General features: G+C 50.1%; 1 protein-coding gene across 3 annotated transcripts in view; it reads left to right on the forward strand.

The window, feature by feature from the left end:
* ASTN2 (astrotactin 2) overlaps positions 1-24,829 on the forward strand; it is an 855,221-nt gene that overhangs the window by 226,821 nt on the left and 603,571 nt on the right. For 2 of the 3 annotated variants that reach the window (XM_036261816.1, XM_036261817.1), the window contains exon 4: positions 16,468-16,620. The exons of the other annotated variant lie outside the window; for it this stretch is intronic. In XM_036261816.1, the coding sequence (XP_036117709.1) occupies positions 16,468-16,620 (153 nt within the window). The remainder of the gene's footprint in view (positions 1-16,467; positions 16,621-24,829) is intronic. 3 annotated transcript variants of the gene reach the window in all.

The following is a 24,829-nucleotide window of genomic DNA, read 5'->3' on the forward strand; positions in this document are numbered from 1 at the left end:
GGCCAGGGATGCTGCTAAACAGCCTACAATACACAAGACAGTCCCCACAAGTCCCACTAAGATTGCCCTGGTCGGTTTGGCTCAGCGGTTAGAGCGTCGGCCTGCGGTCCACAGAGACCCGGGTTCGGTTCCCGCTAAGGGCACGTACGTCAGTTGCAGTTTGTCCCCGGCCCTGGTTGGTCATGCGGGTGGCAACCACTCGATGTGTCCCTTCACGTCGATGTTTCTCTCTCTCTCTCTCCCTCCCACTCTATCTGAACCAAAAATGAAAAAATGTCCTCAGGTGAGGATAATAAAACCAAACAAAAAAAACCCACTAAGATCCTAAAACCCTCCCTCAGTCCAGACTCCCTTCCTGTCTCACCCAGGGTCAGTTTTCTCACGTGAGAAGAGAGATATAAATAAAGTTGGCTTTACAGTATCCCTGAGAGTTACAAGGAATTATATTGGCAAAGCACTTTAGTTTTTAAATTAAAAAAAAAAAATTTAATTACAGTTGACATACAATGTTGTATTACTTTCAGATGTACAACATAGTGATTAGACATTTATATAAATTACAGTGATCACCCCAATAAATCTAGTACCCATCTGACACCTCACATATAGTTACTATGATATTATCGACTAAATCCCCTGTGCTGTATTTTACATCCCCGTGACTGTTTTTATAACCGGCAATTTGTACTTCTTAATCCCTTCCCTTTTTCACCCACTTTAGCAGGTGCCAGGCCCAATTTAAACACTCGAAAAATTAGCTCTTGTAATATCACATATACAACATATGTACTGTGGGGCATGGGACGTAGCTACAGTAATAGGAAGGCTAAGCTTTCGTGTTACAAGTTGTACTAGTACTATAGCTGTTCAGATGATTGAGGGCAGCTGGCCTTCACTTTCCCACATGTCTTATTTGCTCCTCAGTTGTTCCATGACAAGCCTCATATCAGGCTAGCGTCTCATATCTGGTCCTGCTCTACTTTGCTGAAAGGATTGTTAATGTGACCCACAGTTCTCTCTCGGGGTGCGGTCTGAGCAGTGCGCGGCGGAGATGCCCCCTCTTGACTCTGAGACTGTATGCTTTTATTAATGTCGCCTGAGAATATACGTTAGTTTCTCAGGGGTCACCTTACTGCTAGCTCACCTTGAGGTCTCCGATACCCAAATTATTGAATGGAAATGGCGTAGTAAGGAGAGGAGGGAAGGACACCCAGCAGAATGTGTTTATTATGTTATTGGAGAATACCTCCCAAAAATCTAGATGGGCACCCACATCTAATCCAGACATGAAGGATCCAAATTCTGGAGGTGTAAGTTAGGAGGTGACTGCTAAGCGATAAAGGGTGAGGAAGAAGAGGGGGCCACTCCGAGGAGACAGAGAGCAGATGGTGTTTGTATTCCTGGAACACCCCTGGCAGAGCAGGGGCTGGGAGCCTCCTCCCGGGGCTGTCAGAATCTCCCCTGGCTGCCAGACCAGCTTGGCTTGGAGGTTCCGTCGCAGCCTCTCTGCCTGTCTTTCCTTTATCACATTTCGCTCTCTCACTGTGCACATCTAGCAAAATGCGAGTATTCCTCAGACCCACCCGCCATGCATGCGGGCTCCTTGTACAAATGGCTCCCTGGGATGGATTGCTATTATTTCACCAAAAACATCAGAGGAGGAATTTGTTCTGCTCCACTGAAGACATGATGTCCTGTCCCTCTGCTGCCTTAGCCAAGGTTTGGGCTGCTCCCTGGGAAAAGGAGAGAGAAAAAGGGAAGGATCCACAACCGAGCTGAGCCGGTTTGAGCCAGGACTGAGGACGGAAGGAAGAAGGTAATTCAGGACTACGGAGCCAGGGAATAAAACTAATTCCTGAGATGCTCGCATGACCCATCCGTGGGTGCTTGGGACAGCCCCACCGTTCCACAGACTGATCCCTTTCCTGTTCCTTGCACGTCCTCCTTCTGCTCCTCCTCCTATTTACCTCATTCCAGCCGTGGTTAAGGTCATAGGTGTCAGGCCAACTCGGACTTCAGGCCAAGCTCTGTCCCCGTATGGGGACACTAGTGTCTCCTACTTCCTAGGCTTGAGGCTAGTGGCATATGAGGTCATGGTGCCTGGCACAGAATAAACGTCAAGTCAACCATATGACTTAATGGTGTCACTGGGGTGCTTATTTACGTCTTTCATTAGGTACCCTCATCCCTACCAGTAAATGAAGCGCTGGGGCGGAGAGAGGCAGTGTCACTGTGCTCAGGGAGATGCTAACTGGCAGGTCCAGGATTTGAACCTCAGCTCCATCACGAAATAATTTTGCACTGCGTCTGAGATCTCTGATACCCAAATTGACTGGAATTATTGAATGGGTACTGACTATGTTGTTTTGTCTCAGCTCTTTGTGTGTGCCCTGTCTACTTGATTGAGGATGTGAAGAACAGAGTTTTTAGAACCTTAGTCTTTACCAGTAATAGCAATGTTACGATGTTGCAAACTGTACAGTAACCCAGCTTTTCACATGTTTTAATGTACATCTCATGGGCATCTTTGTTCCCCGAGGTTCAGAGAGGCTTGGTGAGGTGTCCCAAGTCACAGTGGTGAGACTAGGACTGGCGATCTGGACGTCTTCCTGCAGAGGGGCTGATTCGGGATTCTGATCGAGGGTTCTGCGCTCTCCCCGCCCCTGACGTCGCTCTCGCTCCTGCCTTCATGTTTGTGTGGAGGTTCCGTGTGATCACAGTGATAAAGAAAGCCTGCTCTGGCTGTCATGTAGAAACAGGGAATTAAAATTCTAAGTCATTAAGTGGAAAATCCTGAGCCTTATAGTAACGCCAACTCAGCCTCAATCCCTTATTGTCTATATATTTAGCCAGTCTATTTTTAAGAGCTTACTATTGAGAAACAGGACATACTTACAATGCCGCTGCATGAATCTCACTCCCAAATCCCTGCCGTTTGTGGTAGTTGACTTACATGTGTTTAAAGGTGTAACTACCCTTTTGCAGTAGGAAGATTTGTCCTTAGTTTAAAGAGGGATTGGTGGGAAAACCTGCCCGTTAAAGCAGTGAGAATTGTACGTTTCATAGTCTGCTCTGGTCAGCTCCCTCCACCACCACAGTGTGGGTGGTAATGTACCGATGTCACAATGAATACTTTTCATATTCCTCATTCAGTGTCCAGTTATATAGACTATAAAACCTTTGTTCACCGCTCAGCAAGCCTAGCCCGACCCCAAGAGCTCTGAAGAGATGTGTTAACACTCTTTATGCCACTGAAGAGAGACACATTGGCTTTAGATGGTTGTCATTTCTGGGACCGTCCTCATAATGATCATTAATATGGTCTAAAGCAAAGCTGGCTGAGAGGGGTTCCTTTTATCCACTCCACAGTCATCTCATTAAACCATAGTTATTGGTCTCACTCCAAAAATAAGCCATGGAGTAGTGTTTGCAGGTATTTGCCCACGCTATAGGCCCTTGAAAAATTAATTATCCATTTGTAAGCTTAATATAATTAGATGTATCTTAGAAGGTTGTGTATCCGTTGTTCTTGCCACAAGGAGGTGATATAACAAATAACTACAAAATCCAGTGGCGTCCAGTGATAAACACTGGTTTGTCACACATCGGAGGGTCGGATGGGATGGAGTAGTATGCTCATCTCAGATGGGTTCACTCCTCGTCCACAGGTTGGCTGGGCTCAGTGACCGGGGCTGGAGGAGTCCGGTGACTTTGTTCTGTGTTGCAGAGTTGTGAATCTCCCATGAGTTGCTCATCTTCCTTGAGCCAGCAGGCTGGCTGGGACAGGTCCCCGCATGCTGGTGGCAGGTGTACATGAGTGAGCAGAAATAGGTGATGCCTTAAAGCCAGGCCTATACCTGGTGTGTGCTGATTTCCACTCATACACCATTGGCCAAAACTAGTCACAAAGCCAGGCACAAGTCAAAGGTCCGTGACGTACACTCGTTCATACTGAGGCTGTATCCAGGGTTTGGGTGCAGGAGAGGGGAAGATACAAGGCTAATAGTTCCACAGACTATAGTCAGTTATGAGAATACCATTAAGTGATGGCTGTACTTACCCTAAAATAATACTGTCACCTTATAAAGATTCCATAAATGGGAAAGGTTATTTTTACAGTTGTGTCTGTGATTACGTGACTAATGAAATAATTTTGGCAAACTGGAATGGTAGGTTTAGGTGAACCTTGTTATACGAGAAACTGGACAAATTCAAGCTACCTCTCTGGGGGAATAAGTGTAACCAAGAGGAGATTAAATTTCTGGGGAGGATAGGAGGAGGGGTAAGAGCGTGGGACTCTCCTGTCTCTGCCAACCAGCTGCCAGAAAACAACTTCCTCTGGCTCCTAACGATGGAGCTGGACCTTCGGCAGCAACAGGTATGTATCGTCCCAAGTGTCTGCCACAATAGAACTAAAATCCATGACCTGGTGGTTGACCTCTGAGAGGCTAAAGCAGAGACCTGACAAGCATGACGCAGCTATGAAAGGAGGCGGAGGACCATGAGCAGTAGCTGTAATGGCAGGATTCCCGTTGCAGCCGCATCCAGGTCCCAGGTTATGGCTAGGTGCAAGGCATGACCCTGATGGGGCCTGGCTGAGGGTAGTGGAGATGGAATCCCAGCATGCCACAGGGACCAGGGATGATAGTCATGTTTGCACCTGAGCGGCCAAGGGGAATTAGAGCCCTGTCTTTAACCGGAGGCCACGAGCTGCCGATAGGGTAATGGAGTACTTAGCCTGGATTAAGCTTTGACTTGGTGCAAGGTCCCCTCTGCGGGCTTATCTCCCTTCAGCTGGATAACAATAACGATAATAAAGGCTCCACTTGATTGAGTGCTTAATCCATGCGGGGTTCTGGGCTAAAACCTTGCATATATCATTGCATTGAATTAAATGCAAAAAAAAAAAAACCCTACAGAAACTCAGAATTCTCGAGGGGGATTACTGCTCAAGGTTTTACAGATAGGACCTGGGATTTAGACATTAAGGAACAGACCCAATACCCAAAGTCACGCACGTGCTGTGACAGAACGAAGGTTTAGAGCGAAGTCTGCCGTGCACCCCATGTATCTCGAAGGTGGGTTTTCCTGGTAATAAAATCACCGCCCACTGTACACTCCAGAAGAACCAAACTCTGTGGCCTTTTCTCTCCAGTCCTCGCCGCTGCCGCCTGCTGGTGCTTCTCTTTATTTGTCCTGTCTGCCGGCCTCTGCATTCTTTAAGGCTCAGCAGGGTCGGCATCTTCTCTGGGAAATCCCTGACGCCTTTCTGCTCCCAGAAGGAGTTAGAGGACATGTTTGTGGTGTTCTTGTCACATGTCTCTTTCTCTCTGGACATTTAGCCCAGTCTGTTTTCATTGTCTTTACTTGTTTTTTCCCACTAAGCCGAGTCACGGTGGAAAGGAGGGGCAGTGTTCAGCTCATCACTGTGTGCCCACCTCTGACCCTGTGCTCGCTGGTGGTCTTGGATGGAGGATAGTGAATGTGTGATGTAGGTGCCCTCCAGTGCCGCGGAGAGCCGAGGCGCACACAGGGCCTTCCTGTGCGTCACAGACGGACGCGTCTAGACGAGGAATGGGCGAGAGACTGTGAGTCCCACCAGAGTCTGGGTATGCCCGCCACCAAGTTGGCTAGAAAATCTGGACTTGCTATAAGTGATGCTGTAATATCTTTTGGGCAACATAACAGTGACTCATCTTGAGCATCCTCACTCTGTACCTGGCGCTGGGAGAAGCTGGGAGAGGTGGGCAGATGCTTTACCCGCACGGAGCCTCAGCGTCTCTGAGTGTTAAAACAGGGGTTAGAGTTCCAACTTCCTCGAGCTGTTTTTGGAGTAAATAAAAATACTAAAGTGCTTATTACATCTCCTCTATTATAGGTGTCATTTGTAAATGTCACAGTTCTGCGCGAATCATTTCCTTAATAGTCGCCGTCCTGCCCATATGGCGGGCATCAAGAGGGTTTTTGTTCGTTCTGCACCATGGTGCCTTGTGATGGACGACACGCCTGTGTCCCCCTCCAACCATGTGTTGAAGCCTTCACCTCCGATGTGACTCTGTGGTAGTCTGCCGGGGTTGCCATGACACGGTGCGTGGACTGGGTGGGGTAAACCCAGGATGACGTTGTCACGGTCTGGAGGCTGGGAGTCCAGCATGTTGGGTTCTGGCTTTTGGACAGCCTTCTCCTCGCTGCGTGTCCCGTGGCCTTTCTCTGGTGTACATCAGGAGACTTCCTCTTCCTCTTTTTTTTTTTTTTTTTTTTATTGATTTTAGAGAGAGTTAGAAACATCGATGAGAGAGAACATTGATTGGCTGCCCCCTGCCTGCCCCCCACTGGGGATAGGACCCACAACCTGGGCATGTGCCCTGACTGGGAATCGAACCGGTGACCTCTTGGTGCATGGGTCGACGCTCAGCCACCAAGTCACGCTAGCCAGACTCTCTTCCTGTTTTTATAAAGACACCGACCCTGTTGGGTGGACTCCACCCTTATGAAAGAAGGCGAACGTTCCAAACCGGCTGATGCCAAAGCCTTTTCCACAGCTGTGCCATGTCACCAAGGTGGTAATAGGTGACAGAGCAGTCTTCGTCCCATCCTTTCTAGTCACTCGACCCTTTCTTTCTTGAACTGGACTTGTTGGCCTGTCATAGCAACTCCAGCCTGACCTTTGCAAACCCCCTTTGCTTCTCCGGCTCCACAAAACGGGAGGTTACAAGGACGGCGTTAGTGGAAGCGCTTTGCCAGCCGAAGAGCGCAGTTCCGGTGGTTATGGCGTCGATCTTATTGGAAGCATATTGTGTTTACATTTAGAAACACAGGGCCATGGGCAGGAGGAATCCTGGGGACCAACTCTGCCCGGGTCAGGGACCATGGAGCCAGCTCCAGAGAACCTGAAAGGGGCCGCGTTTCTAACAGAATGGAGGAAGCGATCCCCGAATTGAATTCCGTCGTCGAACTCAGTGCGGCTCCGGCAGGAATTACGGCCGCCCTGCAGGTCTGCACACCCACTGCAGGCCTGAGAGTGTGTATATAAAGAAAAGGCTGTTTCTGCGTTTTCCAATTTATATTTGTTGCTGTTTGTTCATTTTTCTTGTCTGCAGGCACTTGCTTGGAGATAAGCTGTGCCAAGGCATCAAAGGTTTAAGAAAATATGTGGGAGAAAAAGCTACAAAGTGAGAAAATGCGATCCATCAACTTTTGATCCCTGAGTCTTGGGAAGAGGTGGCCGTTTTTTAAAACGTGTACATGGGTTTTAAATGTGTTCTGCTGGTGGAGTATTCTTATCTGGCTAAGGAACACCGACTGGTTTCTTTCTTATTTTCACCCCTTTTCTTTTATTTACTTATTTATTTGTTATTAGTTTACTTTTGTTACAGATGTTTCTCCTTTTTTTCCCCATTGACACCCTCCTCCCCATCCCCCCAACCTCATTCCCAGCTTTGTTGTCTGTGTCCATCGGTTAAGTATACATGTGTGTAAGCATGTGTAAGCCATACATTCTGCGGCTTATCTCTTCCCTCGCTTCCCACCCTCTCTTCTGAGGGTTGTCAGTCTGTACCCCACTTCCACGTCTCTGGGACTACCCCATTCCTCAGACTGTTATGTTCATTACATTCCACAAATAAGTGAGATCATGTGATATTTGTCTTTCTCTGCTTGGCTTGTTTCACTTAGCATAATACTCTCCAGGTCCCTCCATGTCATCTCAAAGGATAAGAGATCTTTCTTTCTTACCGCTGTATAGTACTCCATTGTGTATATGTACCACAGCTTTTTTATTCATTCGTCTACTGATGGACACTTGGGCTGTTTCCAGATCTTAGTTATTGTAAATAGTGTTGCTATGAACATGGGGATACATACATTCTTTCTGATTGGTGTTTCAGGCTTCTTAGGGTATATTCCTAGAAGTTGGATCACTGGGTCAAATGGAAATTTAAAACCAGAAAAAGACACTACAAAGAAAGAAAACTACAGGCCAATATCGCTGATGAACATAGACGCCAAAATCCTTAACAAAACTAGCAAATCGGATCCAGCAATACATCAAAAAAATTATTCATTATGACCAAGTGGGATTCATCCCAGGGATGCAAGGCTGGTAAATCACATGTGGTGTATCACATTTATTGCAAATCAATAAATGTGATACACCACATAAACAAAATGAAGGATAAAAATCATAAGATCAGATCAATAGATGCTGAAAAAGCATTTGACAAAATCCAGCACCCATTTCTGATAAAAACGCTCAGCAATGTGGGAACAGAGGGATCGTATCTCGACATAATAAAGGCCATATATGAAAGACCTACAGCCAACATCATATGCATTGGGCAAAAACTAAAAGCACCTCCCTCAAGAACAGGAACAACACAGGGATGCCCACTTTCGCCACTCTTATTTATCATTCTTTTTCTTGTCCTGAAGCGGTGACTCCTGTGTGAGGTGGGCGCTCACTGCTTCCAGATCTTCTGTTCCTTTGCATCTCGGTCGGGTCTTCCCAGCGGAGGTGCCCTTTAGGCCTGAGCCGTTTTCTCGTACTTCCGTCCTACCTATCCCTGCATTTGAGTGTGCCCAGCTCAGAGTCTGGGGATGCAAACTGAGGTCTGTGTTAGGGTCCTTCAGAAAACCAATGTGAGATGTAGGTAGAGATTGGGTGTATACGTCCTATCTCTCTATAAAGTTGACCCGTGAACATCAGGGGTTAGGGATGCAGACTCCCTGCACAGTAGAAAATCCACATATAACTTTGACTCTGTATTTATTGAAAAAAAATCTGTGCATAAGTGGACCTGTGCAGTTCAAACTGTGCTATTCAAGGGTCAACTCTATACATCTCTATATCTGTATCTATCTATTGAGAGACTGACTGACTGACTGACTGACTGACTGATTGATTGATTGATTGATTTTAAGGCATTAATTAGTGTGATTGTGGAGGCAGGTAAGTCCAAAATCTTCAGGGTAAGCTAGTCCACTGTGGTCCCAGGGAAGAGCTGATGTTACCTCTCGAGTCTGAAGGTAGTCTGTTGGCAGAATTACTTTTTCCATGGGGGGAAGGTGGTCTTTTTTTCTATTAAGGCCCTCAACGAATTGGATACGCCTACCAACATTATGGAGAATAGTCTGCCTTACTCAGAATCTGCTCATTTAAATGTCAATCTCAAACCCTGGGTTTGGTTCCCGCTAAGGGCACATACCTCAGTTGCAGTTTGTCCCCAGCCCCAGTTGGGGTGATGTGGGTGGCAACCAGTCGATGTGTCTCTCTCACATAGATGTTTCTCTCTCTCATCCTTTCTCTCTCCTTCCCACTTTATCTGAACATAAATGCAAAAATGTCCTTGGGTGAGGATAAAAAAATTAAAATAAAAAATAAATGTCATTGTCAACTAAAAAATACCTTGGCCCAAAAGTCTGGAATAATGTTTGACCGAATGTTTGGGCTTTGAGGCCTAGGCAAGTTGACACATAGGTTAAACATCACAAGATCTGAGGCTAAAAGTATCCCAGCATTTAGGGAACAGGGAAGAGTAGTGGACATGGGAGACCTGGCGGCGAGACTGGTCTCCTGCTCATTTTTACCAGGACTTTGTCTCCTGGGGCTTCTGTTTTCACATCTGAATAAAAGGGAAAACACATACTCTTAAAATAATTTCCAAAGTGAATATTTTATAATGAAAATGGCTTTCAAAATGAGTGAACGAATGAATGCATGGCTGCATGAATGAATTGACCAATCATGAAGCTGAAGGATGAGAGCAAGTTGGGCGGTGACTGCTCTCTCGAGCACCTACTCCGCTTTTGCAGCTCCGGGACGGTTGATGCATGTAATTGCACGCACCCTGCCACTGACCCTGCAGATGTTTGCAGAGGAGGAAACTAAGGGTTGTAAAGGAGAAAGGAGCTGCTCAAGGTTACACGGTGGCAGGGTGTACATTGGCACTTTTTATACTGGCCCTGGGCAATGGAGCCAACAAACAGACGTCCACCTGCGTCGTGTGGTTCTCTGAACGTAGTTCTGTAATGACAGAACTTGGGACGTGGGGCATGAGCTGAGCTTAGCACCTCCGCCTTGGACAGTCTTGACCATCGACACTGAGCAAAGTTCCTCTGGCTGGCTGGTCAGTCTCCAATCACAACAAGCCCCTGGCTCCAGCCAGGGCCAGGTTGCCTGGGGTTCCTTGCCCAGATGATTTAAGAGGGGTGGGCTGTCAACATCACTTTCCAGTCCTCATCCAAACGCTAAGACCACCCACCAGGCCATCGAGAAAGAGTGTGTAGGGGAATAGAGTGCATGGGCCCCTGTCGTTAGAGTCCTCTTCACCTGGATCCAAATCCTAGCTCCGCCATTTCTAAGCTGTGTCATGATTTACTTCTCTGAGTCTGAGTTCCCTCATTTCTGAACGGCAGCTAATGGCACTTACCTTTCAAGGCTGTTCGGAGGAATACATGAGAAAACACGGGGAAATGCTAGGCTCCTGGCTTGGCAGAGTTGGCATTCAGGAATTGTGAATTTTCTTTCTGCAAAGGCAGGATGAGTCTAGAAAAATTAAAGAGGATGATAAAGGTGATATACTAACTTGAACATGAACTTATATGACGTTTCGTGGTAAAACCTCTCCGGCTGCGAGGGGGGAAGAGCAGGTGATGGTTTGAGTGCAGGATTGGCGAGTGTCAGGAGGCACAGCATGGAGTGTCTGCTCTGCAGGGTAGAGCATCGGGCAGAAGCCTGCCGGTATCTCGAAACCATCACCCCTCTCATGCCTCGACAAAGACTCAGGGTCTACCTTCCTTCTTCCTTCTTTCTCTTCTCCTGCCTTCTGTGTCTCCTCTCCTGTTCTTCCTGTCCCTCCTCGTCTTCTCTCTCTCCAGAGTTTTCCTGCCCTGTCCTCTGCTTCCCACTCTGCCCCTTCCTGTCCTATCCCTACCTTCATTATTGAACTCAGTTTTCCTTTCCATTCTTACTTCTCTTCCTCCTCCCTCCTCCCTCCCGCTCTCCTCTGCTCTTTCTCTGTCGTGGCTTGGGGACCAGGCTTTTCTGTGCAGGGCCCAGCGGTTCATTCTCATTAAACTTGACAATCTCTCATATGTCAATTAGAAGAGGCAGCTCCCCGCCCCCGCCGTTCTTGCCCCCCCTTTCCTGGACCTGCCGCGATGCTCAGACCAGGCACCATCTGTTGCCTTCAGCCAGCAACGGGCGAGCGTTTCGCTGCTCTGGGGAGGCAGAGCTCGGCGGGAGCAGGAGGTTGTGTGGCTTGTTTGGACAGCGTGATGTATTGATATTGATATGGCCACTGACTGGGATCGGGCGGCTGGGGCGGGAGGGAGAACGGGACCCAGGAGGAAGTAGCCGCGGAGGTTTGCACAGGCAGTGTGCCCAGGCAAGGGCAGCCGAGCAGATGGAAGGGGTTTGCTAGCATCGGGATCAGAAACCCTGCAGCGCAGGGCACAGACCTGCCCTCTCTGTGTGTCTTCCTCTCCTCCCGCCAGTCACATCTGCATCCGCTCAGGAGAAAGGAAAGCAGAAACAACAGGCTGGGGGGCAGCTGTCCTTCAGGAATGACCGAATGTCAGAGCCATGATGAAAAGGGATGATGTGTCCGTCAAGGTTCTGGATGGACAAAGAAGGCACCTTTCAATGGGGCTTTTAGGAACAGTTTAATGACGTGACTATTTGTAGAGGTGTAGGCAGAGTGAAGACCATCAACAGGGGAGCTTTGAGGAATCAGGGACAAGAATCATCAGGAAAACACCAAGAACTGTGGAGAGGAAATGGCTTCCCTGGAGCCGTGAGAACGTCATCTTGAAAAGGGGGCAGAAGCTATGATGGTTGAGGGTCCCAGTCTCTATCAGAAATGACACAGAAACAGAAAAGGGTCCGGGGAGACATACCACCAAGTTCTGTCCTGCCCCATCCCGCAGAACATCACCCTGGGCAAACCCACCAGCAGCCAGATACCGGGGAGCCATGAAGCCCCCAGAAATGACTGCCTCCAGGACATAGAGTGGGGCAGAAAGAACCTGGATGGGGGGTGGATCTGGGGGTGAAATGGAGAACAGACTGTAGATCAGGAGTGGACATGGTTCTGTTGCCTGTAGTGTGCCAGAGCTCATATTCTGAGTACTACACACACTCCCTCTACCTTTCTTTCTTTTAAAAAAATTTTTTTTCTTTATTGATTTGTAGAGAGAGAGGAAGGAGAGGGAGAGAGATAGAAACATTGATGAGAGAGAACATTGATTGGCCGCCTCCTGCATGCTCCCCACTGGGGATTGGGCCCACAACCTGGGCATGTGCCCTGACCGGGAATCGAACCTGCGACCTCTTGGTGTGTGGGTCGACACTCAACCACTGAGCCACACCGGTTGGGCCCTCTCTACCTTTCTAAGGAACGCGTGTGTGTAGTCTCCGTAGAGTCTATTTCTCTCTGTGAGTGTGAGACACACATCACTGGCGGCCACCCAACGCCTCCACTTGCACATCTGGAAGACACTGCAGTCCTCCCCTCTCGCACACGTTCTCTCCAGGGTCCTCCTCGCAGTGCGAGGCACCGTCGTCCCAGAAGCCTCTGTGGAGTCGTCCTTCTTGCCTCGCTTTCTCACGTCCACCTTTTCCAATCTCTCACCACCTTAGGAAGGCTTGTACCTGAAAATAACTCTCTGGGGAAAAAACTACTGATTTGCCCACCTCTCTATCTACTAACCTGCTATTCTGTACTTCTGGCCACTCTGTCCATGCCTTCATCCCTCCGCTACCCTCTGCAGGCTGCCGTAGGCCCCGTGGCATCCCGCACCGACCCCGACGCGACCGTCTCACGTCCACTTCCGTCCTTCCGCAGCGCATTCGTTCCCGCTGTCAGCGCGTCCTCCCTAAGTGGAATCTGATCAGGCCACATTCCTATCTAAAACCTCTGTATGTTCCATCCTTAACAAGGCCAGCACGGTCACAGTGAGGGCCAGGGCCAGGATCAGGGTCAGGGCCAGGGTCAGGGTCAGGGCCAGGGTCAGGGCCAGGGCCAGGGCCAGGGTCAGGGTCAGGGCCAGGGCCAGGGCCAGGGTCAGGGTCAGGGCCAGGGCCAGGGCCAGGGTCAGGGTCAGGGTCAGGGCCAGGGCCAGGGCCAGGGTCAGGGTCAGGGCCAGGGCCAGGGCCAGGGTCAGGGTCAGGGTCAGGACCAGGGTCAGGGCCAGGGTCAGGGTCAGGGTCAGGGCCAGGGCCAGGGCCAGGGTCAGGGCCAGGGCCAGGGCCAGGGTCAGGGTCAGGGTCAGGGTCAGGGCCAGGGCCAGGGCCAGGGCCAGGGTCAGGGTCAGGGTCAGGACCAGGGTCAGGGCCAGGGTCAGGGTCAGGGTCAGGGCCAGGGCCAGGGCCAGGGTCAGGGTCAGGGCCAGGGCCAGGGCCAGGGTCAGGGTCAGGGTCAGGGTCAGGGCCAGGGCCAGGGTCAGGGTCAGGGCCAGGGTCAGGGTCAGGGCCAGGGTCAGGGTCAGGGCCAGGGTCAGGGCCAGGGTCAGGGTCAGGGTCAGGACCAGGGTCAGGGCCAGGACCAGGGTCAGGGCCAGGGTCAGGGCCAGGGCCAGGGTCAGGGCGTCCAACCTCTCCAACATATCTCAGGCTACTTACCAGTGTTTCAGGTGCAATAGCTGTTGTAGCCCCTTCTCATGCTCCTTCTCCCGGGGAGGGGAGTCTTTGTTTAGATTCTTCCCTCTGCCTCTTTTCTTTTTTCATCTCCACCCCCATCACTTCCTTCTCACTCCATTAACATATTCTCTTTAGACCTTCAGGTTGCTCACTTCCTGTAAGAAAGTGTCTGTGATTTTCCTAGACTAGAGTCATGTTCCTCTAATCAGAGCCTGTAAATCATCTTTCACATTTGCTTCATTATAGGTGTCATTTGTAAATTTTACTGTCTGTGCCAATCATTTCATTAATAGTCGCCGTCCTGCGCATATGGTGGGCATCAAGAGGGGTTTTGTTTGTTCTGCACCATGGTGCCTTGTGATGGACGACACGCCTGTGTCCCCCTCCAACCATGTGTTGAAGCCTTCACCTCCGATGTGGTAGTCTGCCGGGGTTGCCATGACACGGTGCGTGGACTGGGTGGGGTAAACCCAGGATGACTTTGTCACGGTCTGGAGGCTGGGAGTCCATCACGTTGGGTTCTGGCTTTTGGACAGCCTTCTCCTCGCTGTGAGTTCCATGCTTTCCCTGGTGCACATCAGGAGACTTCTCTTCCTCTGTCGGCAAAGACACCCACCCTGTTGTTAGGACCCCAGCGTAGGGCCTCATTTACCTTCATCTACTGAAAGCCCTATCTCTGAATACATTCACGGTGGGGACTAAGGCTTCAAGGCATGAAATTTGGGGGAACACAGTTCAATCTGTAACAGGCTGTTTACTAAGGTGCTCTATATTTTTTACCACAGCAGGGTGCAACTCTTCCCATTTGGGACAAATCACTCTCCTGTCTGGGTTTCAAGCATCAGAATGGGCACGACAAGGCTTCCCAGAACTGGACTTAGCTGCGCACGGGAGGGCCCTGCATCGGGCGTCGAGGGGCTTAGGTTTGGGGTCTTGCTCACCTTTAAGTAGATGGAACAGATTACCTGGGGAGAGAGGTGGCAAGGCAGGCAGGTGAGGCAGTTGTAATGCCACCCCAGGGTTTGTATTGCCATTTGTCTTTTCCATAGCAAACATAGCTTTTCTACTTTGTCCCCAAAGATGGGGCTTCTCACAGAGTCCCGTGCCCAGAGCTGCCTTCTGGGTAGGAGCTACCCTGTAGACACCTCTTTCTCAGCTGATCAACTTCCCTGGGAAAACAGGGGCTCCTTAGACATCGGTGTTGGGATGCTCGGAAGCCTTCTTTGTCCAGTCTGGTGAAGCCCTTCAAAGAAACAGGAACCTTCGGCACGTCCCATCCTTGTCATCAGACAGCAGGTAGTGCCAGCTGAAGAAATGTCCTAGCCTGTGTGACGGTGCAGAGGGAGCGAGGCTGAGTTTGAAGATTTCAAAGCTGGGGCTCTCTTTGGAAATTTCTCAGAACAAAGGCGCGGAGGCCATTTGGCCGTGTGGATTTTCTTCTTGCCTTTTCCTCGCTTTGCCTTTTATGTGACTCTCTCCTACCTCCTCAAGCTCTTCTGATGTTTTTTTCTCCTTTATCGTCCTCCTTTTTTTTTCTCTCTGCCTGACTGACCTCACTTTCTCCATCCTCTGAAAATTTCTACTATTTTCCATTTTGAAATTTGGGGTGAAATGTGGCTCCTAACGAATCACTGGGCAGGATTGGCACAAGGGGAACATTGGACCAGGAGTTAGAAGGCTCGACTTTGCCACATGCAGGCTTGGAGGGACTCGTATGCCCTATTTAGGGGCCTCGGTTTCCTTACGTAAACGTACGGGAGTAAAATGGGGATATCCTACCAATCACCATACCATCTGCTGACCCGTGCACTGCTGCCTACCTTCACTGCCACTGTTCTGGTTCAAGCCGCCATTGTCCCTGGCTGGCTACTGCCAAAGCCGTTGTTCTGGCCTCTCTCTCCACCTTCGGTCAGATTGGCCATACTCCATGCTCTTGTTCGTCATTGTTATCCAAGGGACTTAACTTGCACATGCCAGTTTTCTGTTTAAACCTTTCGGTGATTAACTCTTGCCATTGGGGTACAATCCAGACTCCTCGGTGCGCTCTGACCTCCCTAGCCTCGTCTCCTCTCCGCAGGCTCTTTGCAGCCACACTGAGCCCCTTCCCCTCGCTCAGGCACTGTGCTCTTTCTGGTGTTCAGGTCCGTGCACACTCCTCCGTCTACCCAGGGCACTCTTATCCCACTCTCGCTAGGAACCCCACCCTGATCCTGCCTTCTTTGCTGATTCCCACTTATTCTTAAAATTGCAGTGAACAGCCTGGCTGGTGTGACTCAGTGGTTGAGCATCGACCCATGCATCAAGAGGTTGCCAGTTCGATTCCCGGTCAGGGCACATGCCCAGGTTGTGGGCCCAATCCCCAGTGGGGGGCATGCAGGAGGCGGCCAGTCAATGATCTCTCATCGATGTTTCTCTTTCTCTCCCTCTCCCTGCCTCTCTCTCTAAAAATCAATAAAGAAAAAAGAAAATTGCAGTGAACGTATTGCCTCCTCCAGGAAGGCTGCCTTGACTCCCAGAATGGGAGAGATGACCCTTCTGGGCTCTGCTCTCGTACTCTGTGCTTTCCTTCGGCGGAGGTTTTGCAGTGTTGGAAATTAACGGCAAGCTGTGAATTCTTTGAATCAAGGATTGGGTCTGACTTTTTTGCCACCATGACTACAGGGTCTGAGGCAGTGTCTGGAACATAACAGGGATTCATGAAATAAGTGCTAAGCCAGAGCACACATGTATGCTGGCAGCCCTGGCTTCTGCATCGTCCCTGGGTTAGGGAGGGGACTCAGGGCCTGGGGGTGGATCAAGCCCTAACCGCAGCCCCATTGCCCACCCTGTAGCGGCAGCTGAGGCGACGCAGGAGACAGTGGAGTCCCTGATGCAGAAGTTCAAGGAGAGTTTCCGCGCTAACACGCCCATCGAGATCGGTCAGCTGCAGCCAGCGCCCCGCAGCGCCTCGGCGGGGAAGCGGAAGCGCAGGAGCAAGTCTCGAGGTAGGCTCTCCGACCACCTCTTGCGAGGCGTCAGCGGGCTGTCCCCAGGTTCTGGAGATACCGGGAGGAGCTGTGCCCTCTTCCCTGGCTTCCCTGTGCTCATGGAATTTGCGACATTGTCTCCCTGGTGGATCGCCTCCGCGAGAGCCTTGGAGACAGCAGACCCATGCCCCTGGGTGTAGAGCTAAGGTTTCCCAGCCCAGCTGCCTCCTCTGAGAATGGGGGCACATCATCCATCTTTTGGAGTGATGGAGATTAGCAGTAGTCTATGGGAAGTGCCCACCATAGGACCTGAGCAGAGCAGATGCTCTTGAAATTGAAGCTGGTGTCATGGAGGGGATGGCAAGAGAGGCGGAATGTTCTCTTGGAAGGACCCCAGGCTGGGGTCCCAGAGCAAGGTTCCAGCTACTCTTCACAGCCTGAATACCGTGGTAGTCAGGAGTAGGAGACTGTGCATTAGACAGCGCTGGATTCAAGTCTGTGTTCAAATGTGAATTTAAATTTCTCTTCAAATTCAAATGAACTAGCCATGTCCCTTTGGCAGATCCCTCTGCTTCTCCGAGCTGCTCCCAGCACCTTAGCACACAGCCCACCATGCAGTAAAAAGTAGGTCTTTCATTTGCCTTCCCCTCCTGCTCCTCCTCCACTTCTGGCGTCATTGTCATCGTCGTCGTCGTCGTCATCATCATCATCTCCTTCTCCCCTTCCCCCTCCCCCTCCTCTAACCATCTGTGTGACTTTGTAGATGGGACAGATCCCTTTATCATTGCCTGCTTTTCCAAATCTCAATAATTTCTTCCATTCCACTTAATAGTCTCTATCTGGTCACTCTTCTCTCTGCCTCTCCCTTCTACAGGGGCAGGTCACTCCTCCTCCCTCTGAGCTTCAGTGGTTGTCCAGTACCTTCAGAAGTGCTCAGGCTTATGGAGATGACAGTCCAGGCCACCACTGAGCTCTGCTCTCTGCCGTCTCTTCTAAATCCATCTTTTCCACGTTCTTTCCCCTTCCATTCTCTCTGCCTGGAATCCCCTATCTGGACACTAGGAATTATCGTAACTTACTGACACTAGTTCCAAGCAGCAGGCTAAAAATGCTGTGTGTGTGTGTGTGTGTGTGTGTGTGTGTGTGTGTGTGATCCCATTTGATCTTCAGCAACCCTAAGAAGCAAGTACAATGACAATTTCCACTTTCCATGTCATATCACTAAGGCACAGACAGCTGCAGTAACCCACCCAAAGGGGCCCCCTCGTAAGCAGTAGAGCCAGGAAGAGCAAAGCAGTCTGAGTGCCAGACTTTTACATTAAACCACGGTTTCCTATACTAGCGAAGTCCTACCTGTCTTCCAAGCTGAACCTGAATGACACAGTTCCATGAAGACATCACTGACTGTCACTCTGACTTCTCCCCTATGTGACTTCCCCCACATCTTTATACATGTGTTAAACACTGATTTCATTTTTTAGTAATGTAATTGCCTTTCGCCTGACTCTCCCCTTAGCTGGACAGAGAGTTCTTCGAAAGTAGGAGTTATCTGACGGCTTGGATCATCTTTCCCTTTCTGAGCTTAAATCGGTGCCCGCACACGTGGTAGACTGTGGCTGTGTGTTGAGAGAATGTCGAGGTGTCAATCCTGTGAAATGCTGTATCCAGTACAAGACCAAATCTGCATGTTAAGCTGAGGTCATAGCAAAGTCCCGTTTTGGAACTCACGTGGTCAGCCCCACATGAACCATCTGCATGGTAAAGAGCAGTCTCTTTGCGGTCAGCAAAGCCTGGGTGCTGATCCCAGCCCAGCCCGTGTCGACTTGCATGGCTTTGGAAGAGTCATCAGATGTGTTGGAGCCTCAGTTTCCTCTTCTGTAGTATGGAGAAGCCAATCCCTGTGTCAGAGGAATGCTGTGAAAATCACGTGAAGTGATGGATGTAGATCACCTTGGAATGCTCAGCTGGTGTTTACCAGGGACTGAATAAGTGCTGTCTTCTATTTGCTCTGGGTGGGACATTCAGGGTCACTTGTCATTTTGCTCAGCCATACCTATCCATCTTTCTTCCTCCACCATTGACCAAGAGTCACCAGCCTCTATCTCTACCAGTACAGCTCCCATAAATATACTTGATTCCAAGTCCACAACCTCCCCCCCTTTTTTTATCAGCCTGAATTCATTTTCTTAGTGTTACCGACTTCTTCCCTCAAAATATTCCTCATATGCACAGCGTGTTTTAGTGAGGCCCCTGTCATTCAGCACCCGGGCTCTTTCTAATCGGTCACCATCATAAACAACACCACGTAGAATTTCTTTTTCTTTTTTGGCATGAATGTGGCTCTCACTTTGGAATCTGTTTCCTTCCCTTAGAGCAGAATTTCAGAATTAGATTATTAAAGAAGATCTGTTGTTTGACTAAGACTGTGATTAGATATCAAGTTATTCTCATTTACAAGTTAAACAGGGCCCAGGAAAACGCAGGGAGAAATTAATTTTTCCCCTAAACGCACCTCAGGTCTGCTCCCCCTTTGGCGTCCCCGTGATGACCACTGCCACCTCTCAGCTGCCGCTGGTACTGCACCCTCCTCTAGAGGCAGTCTCCATAACGCAGCCAGAGTAACCTCTGTAGAAATGTAAACCAAATAAGCTTCCTCTTCTGCTTGAAATCATTCGGTTGTTGAGAATCCTCGCCAGAGGATATTTTTCCATTGATTTTTAGAGTGGAAGGGAGGGAGGGAGGGAGGGAGGGAGGGAGGGAGGGAGGGAGGGAGACATTGATTGGTTGTTTTCCTCACCACCCTGAAGGGGGTCTGGGGATGGAATTTGCAAGCCAGGCATGTTCCCTTGGCTGGAATGGAACCCACAACCCTTCGGTTCGTGGGCCGATGCTCTAAGTCCTGCGCCAAACCAGCTAGGGCTCCTGTTATCCTTAGAATCCAATCCAAACGCCCTGGCTTCAGACCCTGTCCCACCTGAGTCCAGCTCCTATTCTCTTCCCTCGATTGGCATCCCCTTGTGCTTCAGCCCTAGGCACGTCCTTCCCGTTGCAAGAACACAAGGAGTGGTTCTCCACTTCAGTCTGAGGACTGGCTGTCCCTTCCCCTTGTCAGGCCTCTGTCACTCCCCAGCCGCCCTCCTAGCTTGGCTTGCCAGCCCCGCTCACCTTCCAGCCCTCCCTCCAGTGCCAACTCCTCCGAGCTGTCCTCCATGACGACCCCCCATGTTTTCCTCCTTTCCACCCTCAGCCTGCTACCTGTTACATCACCCTCGGCACTTCCTCCGTAATTAGTATGGTCGAAAATTAGGTTTATTTGTGTGCTTGTGTACTGTTTTCCTCTCTAAAATCGGTTTTACCTTCTTAAAACAAATACATAAAAATATTTAATAATATTTGTTGACTAAATGAGTGTATGAACCTCAGAGGTCACTGGAAAGGGGGCCAGTTTCATAACTTCCAAATGGAGGTTTAAGAGGGATCCAGCGTGAACCTGAACCCCCTGGTGCAGACCCCCTGGGATGCCCCTTTCCCCTGGAGATGGACCCCCTGTCTAGTGTGTTAAATGTGCTTAAGTGCACACTGTGAAACGTTTTAAAATGGCTTCATTGTATCAAGCTTGTGATTTTACTGCCACCAATGGGTTCGGTTTTTGCAAGAGAGAGTCCAAGGAGAGGTGCACCAGCCCCCACAGTCTCAGCTCACGCTCCCCACCGCAGGTCCTCCAGATTTCCTGGGGGAAAACACCTGCATGGTTAATAAAAGTTTGGGGAACTCTGCACATGCCCGCTTTCTCTTGGAAATTTCCAAATGCACCTGAGACTAGGGAAGGCCCTGGGAAATCATCCTCTACAGAAAGCTGGGTTTCTTTGTTTACTTCGATGTCTGCGAAACCACCCTGACCACAGACTCCAGGCTCTCTCTCCCCACCCCCACCCCCGGAACCTTTATAAACATCTTGAGAAACAGAAGCAGACATAGAAACACAATTTGGGAGCTGCTCTGTTAGCCTGAACTGGTCATCAAAAATCCCAGATACGATGGTCTAAATCCTCAGTCTCTCACGGTCTCTCTCCTCCCCCTGCCAGGGAGGTGGCCGTGGCCTTCTGGCCCAGCGTAGGGGCACGTGGCCTCGCTCTGCTTCCTTAGGTGCACCCAGCCCGCCGTGCCCAGAGGCGCAGCGAAGACGCCGCGGAAAGCTGTGGTCGTGGAACTGAACACGTGGTTAAAAGCAGCTCCGGTGTTTTCAGCTGGGCTTCCTCCTGAGAGGCCTGGTGGGTGCTGACGAGCATCGTCCTGAGGCAGCAGGAAGGAGGTGGAGGACTTGGCTGTCGCCTTCCTATCGTGGTGGGGTTGGGTGGTCGCTCCCCTAAGTCCATGTGCATCCTAAGGAGACCTGGACTTTCAGATAAAGCAGGGTACGATTTCTTTGGATGTGAGGAAGCGATGCCTGAGGTTCAGTGCTCTTTAAAAGCAGAAATGCACAGCCCTGGCCAGTTTGACTCAGCGTTTAGAGGGTCGGCCCTCAGTCCAGAGAGACCTGGGTTCGGTTCCCGCTAAGGGCAGGTACCTCGGTTGCAGTTTGTCCCCAGCCCCGGTTGGGGTTGTGCGGGAGGCAGCCACTCGATGTGTCCCTTTTACGTCAATGTTTCTCTCTCTCCCTCTCCCCCTCCCACTCTATCTGAACAAAAATGGAAAAATGTCCTCGGATGAGGGTAAAAAAAAAAAAAAGGCAGAAATGCATATGTGAAATTGACTTCAGCCATTGGCTAGCTGGATGGTCTTAAGCAAATGTAGAAGCTCTGTTTAGCCTCAGTTTTCTCATCTGTAAAATAGTGTTAGTGATGCCCACAATCACGTGTAAGTGTGAGATAATGCCTGTCAAAGGTGCGGTCCAGTGCCTGGCACGGAGTTAACCCTCAGTAAAGAGTAGCTGATATTCCTGTTGTCAGCAAGGTCCTGTCCATTTGGCCTCCAGAGGCTCACACATCCGTCCATCCCCTGTGCCCAGGCCATTGCCTCTGACTTGGTTGAGGTTTCGTCATCCTTCACCCATATCTTGCCGCAGACTCTTCACCCACAAACCCACCTTCCATCCTGACGGCGGCAGTGATCTGTGGAAAACCCCCTAAACTGGGCCATGTCCCTCTCCTGCCCAGAACATTTTCCTGATATTCTGCCACGTGCATAGGGGGCTCTCAGGCTTTTGCAGCGAAGGCAGATGAGAATCAACAGACCCCCAAAGGGTCTGCAGCTGTGCTCCAAAGACGTTCGTCAGAGTCCCAACTCCCGGTTCCATCTTTGAAAAGAAAGCCACGACGTTCTGTTTCATAACATGCGCATGCTTATTTTAGTCTAAATTATGTCACAGTACCTGCCAGTTAAATAATTTAACACTGCCTCAAGTCTTTAGGTAACATTGGTGTCCCAGGAAGGACCGTCCTGTGCTGGTTGCACGGGGAAGAGGATGTCCCTTCCACAGGATCGAGTGCGATCGTGCCAATAAAGCACTGAGCACAGGGCCACGTGGAACCGGTGTGCTCCATGAGTTTATTGTCCACTGTTATCACTGCTGTTTTATCGGGACCGTTCATTTTGTCGGTATCATTACCCGTTAGGGATACATTTGCCCAGTTTTAGAAGCAAGAATCTGTAGGCTGAAGGGCACACTGTTCAGTGGGAGCCTGCCAACCAAACCTCCTTTCTAGCCTGGACTCCAGCCTCCCTCTGCCCCCTCCAAGCCCTGACCACTGTACCCGGTGGCCGCCAGCACACAGGCCCCTTCTCCCTTCTCCCAGCACGTCTTCCAAGCGTGTGCACTGACCACGCCCCGGCGGAAAGACCCTCCTCCCCTCCCCTCTCTCTTCTTCAGGCAGTGAAGGATACTTGTTTTTCACAGGTCAGTTTCAGTCTTCTCTGTGACGACCCCTCCCCCCGCCGGCCCTCAGCCGTCATTCAGCTGAGGGAGCCAGGCCTCTTCTGGGCACTTGGAGCCCTGTGCGGCTTCCTGTCACAGCCCTGTCCGCCCAGCATAAACACACGTGGACACTCGGTCTCTCTCCTTGCTTTGACGGCCCTGTGGTGGGAAGGACAGAGATTTATGTCTCTCTGTAGCCCAAATGCCTAACACAGAACTGGCATAGACTGGGGCTGCCTGAGTGGAAGGCTATATGAATAGAAGGACAGATGGACGATGGATGGATGGATGGATGGATGGATGGATGGATGGATGGATGCAAGGGTTAACAAGATGTGGTACAACTAGCATCTACTGAGCATTTAGTATGTTCTAAGTTCTGTGCTCATCAAATATATCTCATTTGAAAACTCTCATGACTTTCATTCTACGAAAGAGGAAATTCAAGCTTAGACGGGCTCGTTGACTTGCCCAAGTGAACGCAGAGCCCTGACGGAGCCAACATTTCAGTGCTCAGATGACGTGAGATTGGCTTAGCTAGTCAGACGAAGATCTCCGAGCTGTGCAATTGTACGAGACTAGTCTAAATACTGGAAAGAAGTTGTTGTAGCTTTTCTTGCATTGGTGTTTCTGTAGTATCTGTGGGGATGTTTGGAGCACAGGGTTCTGAAAGGTGAGGCGTTTCTATCTGAGCAAACAGCATTGGCCCCAGGAACCCAGTGCCATGTCTTCAGAAGTGGCAGCCTCAGTGGTTACATCACTGTCCAGGGCTCTGTAAGATTTTAAGTCACTCACTAAATTTTTTTAAATTCTCATCCGAGGATATTTTTCTGTTTATCTTCAGATAGAGTGGGAGGGAGGGAGGGAGGGAGAGAAACATCGATGTGAGAGAGACACATCAACTGGTTGCCTCCCACACAACCCTGACCAGGGCCGGAGATGGCAACCGAGGTACGTGCCCTTAACCGGAATCGAACCCGCGACTCATTGGTCCGCAGGCCGATGCTCCAACCACTGAGCCAAAGCGGCCAGGGCCTGAATTTTTGTGGTATGTCATACATGTATAAGATGTGCCACCCTGCCCTGGCCAGTTTGGCTTAGCGGTTAGAGCGTGGTCCAGAGAGACCCGGGTTCCGTTCCCACTAAGGGCATGTACCTCGGTTGCAGTTTGTCCCCGGCCCTGGTTGGGTCGTGAGGGTGGCTACCACTTGATGTGTCCCATTTATATCAATGTTTTTTTCTCTCTCTCTTTCTCCCTCCCACTCTATCTGAACAAAACATGGAAAAATGTCTCAGATGAGGATAAAAAAAAAAAAAAAAGATGTGCCACCCAGATCTCTGCCCATGAGCACATCACTCTTCAGTGAAGGGCAGGGCGTAGGCATCTGGACTGTAACGGGATGCGTGGGGAGGTGGTGTGGGCTGGCCTGGGAGGGTAATGAAAGAAGGCTTCACAGAGGAGGGGGGCTTCGAAGAATGCATTCGTGTTCACCAGGAAAGAGGCTGGGAAGGCGTTGCTGGTAGAAGAAAGACAATATGGGAAGGCATTTGGGAGTGGCACTGTGCAGGGCATTATGGGAATATCTGGGGAAGCCATGAACAAAGAAGATGCTGGTGAGGTGGGCAGACACCAGACCCACCAGCAGAGGCAGGCCCTGGAATTCCCACGATTCCCAGCTGCACCCCACACTCGGAGGAAGGGTGTTCTGGCTCCCTCATTCTCCCTGAGAGGTGAGCTCCCGTGTGCTCTTTTCTGGAGACCAAAGAATGCAGGCTGATGTTAATATTTCTTTTTCCCCCTGTTTATTAGTAACTGGCTGTAAATTATTCATTTAGTTGGGAAAAAAATTCAGAAACATTAATGGCTTTAAATCATTTGCCTTATTGGGTTGTTGCTGTTTAAATATTGAACAGGCAGCCAACAGGATCAGTCTTTATTCTTTTGCTTCCCATCTGCGTCCCCCGAGCCCCGTAGCCCCACAGCCTCTCCTTCCTACCCAGGAGTTTGGGCGGAGCTCACGGCCCCTTTTGCCAGAGGAAGTTCTGACACTATATAATCCAAATGGTTCAGCTTGGAACCATGAGAGAGTTTCAGACAGAGAAAGAAGACTGAACAGACCCCAGATACCTGGAGTCTAGCCCTAAATCTGCAGTGAAAAGCCCTTTTCTCTACCTCTCCGCCATCGCTACAGCTTGACCTTCTTCCCCTCTCCATTGCCTGGTGCCAAAAGCCTGCCCTTCCTTCCAAGCCCTGAAGACACTTTCTCCACAAAGTCTTCAAATTTTTCCCAAGTGAAAGCCATGCAAACTTCC

The sequence above is a fragment of the Molossus molossus genome, unplaced genomic scaffold (assembly GCF_014108415.1).
Source record: "Molossus molossus isolate mMolMol1 unplaced genomic scaffold, mMolMol1.p scaffold_m16_p_14, whole genome shotgun sequence".
Lineage (NCBI taxonomy): Eukaryota > Metazoa > Chordata > Mammalia > Chiroptera > Molossidae > Molossus > Molossus molossus.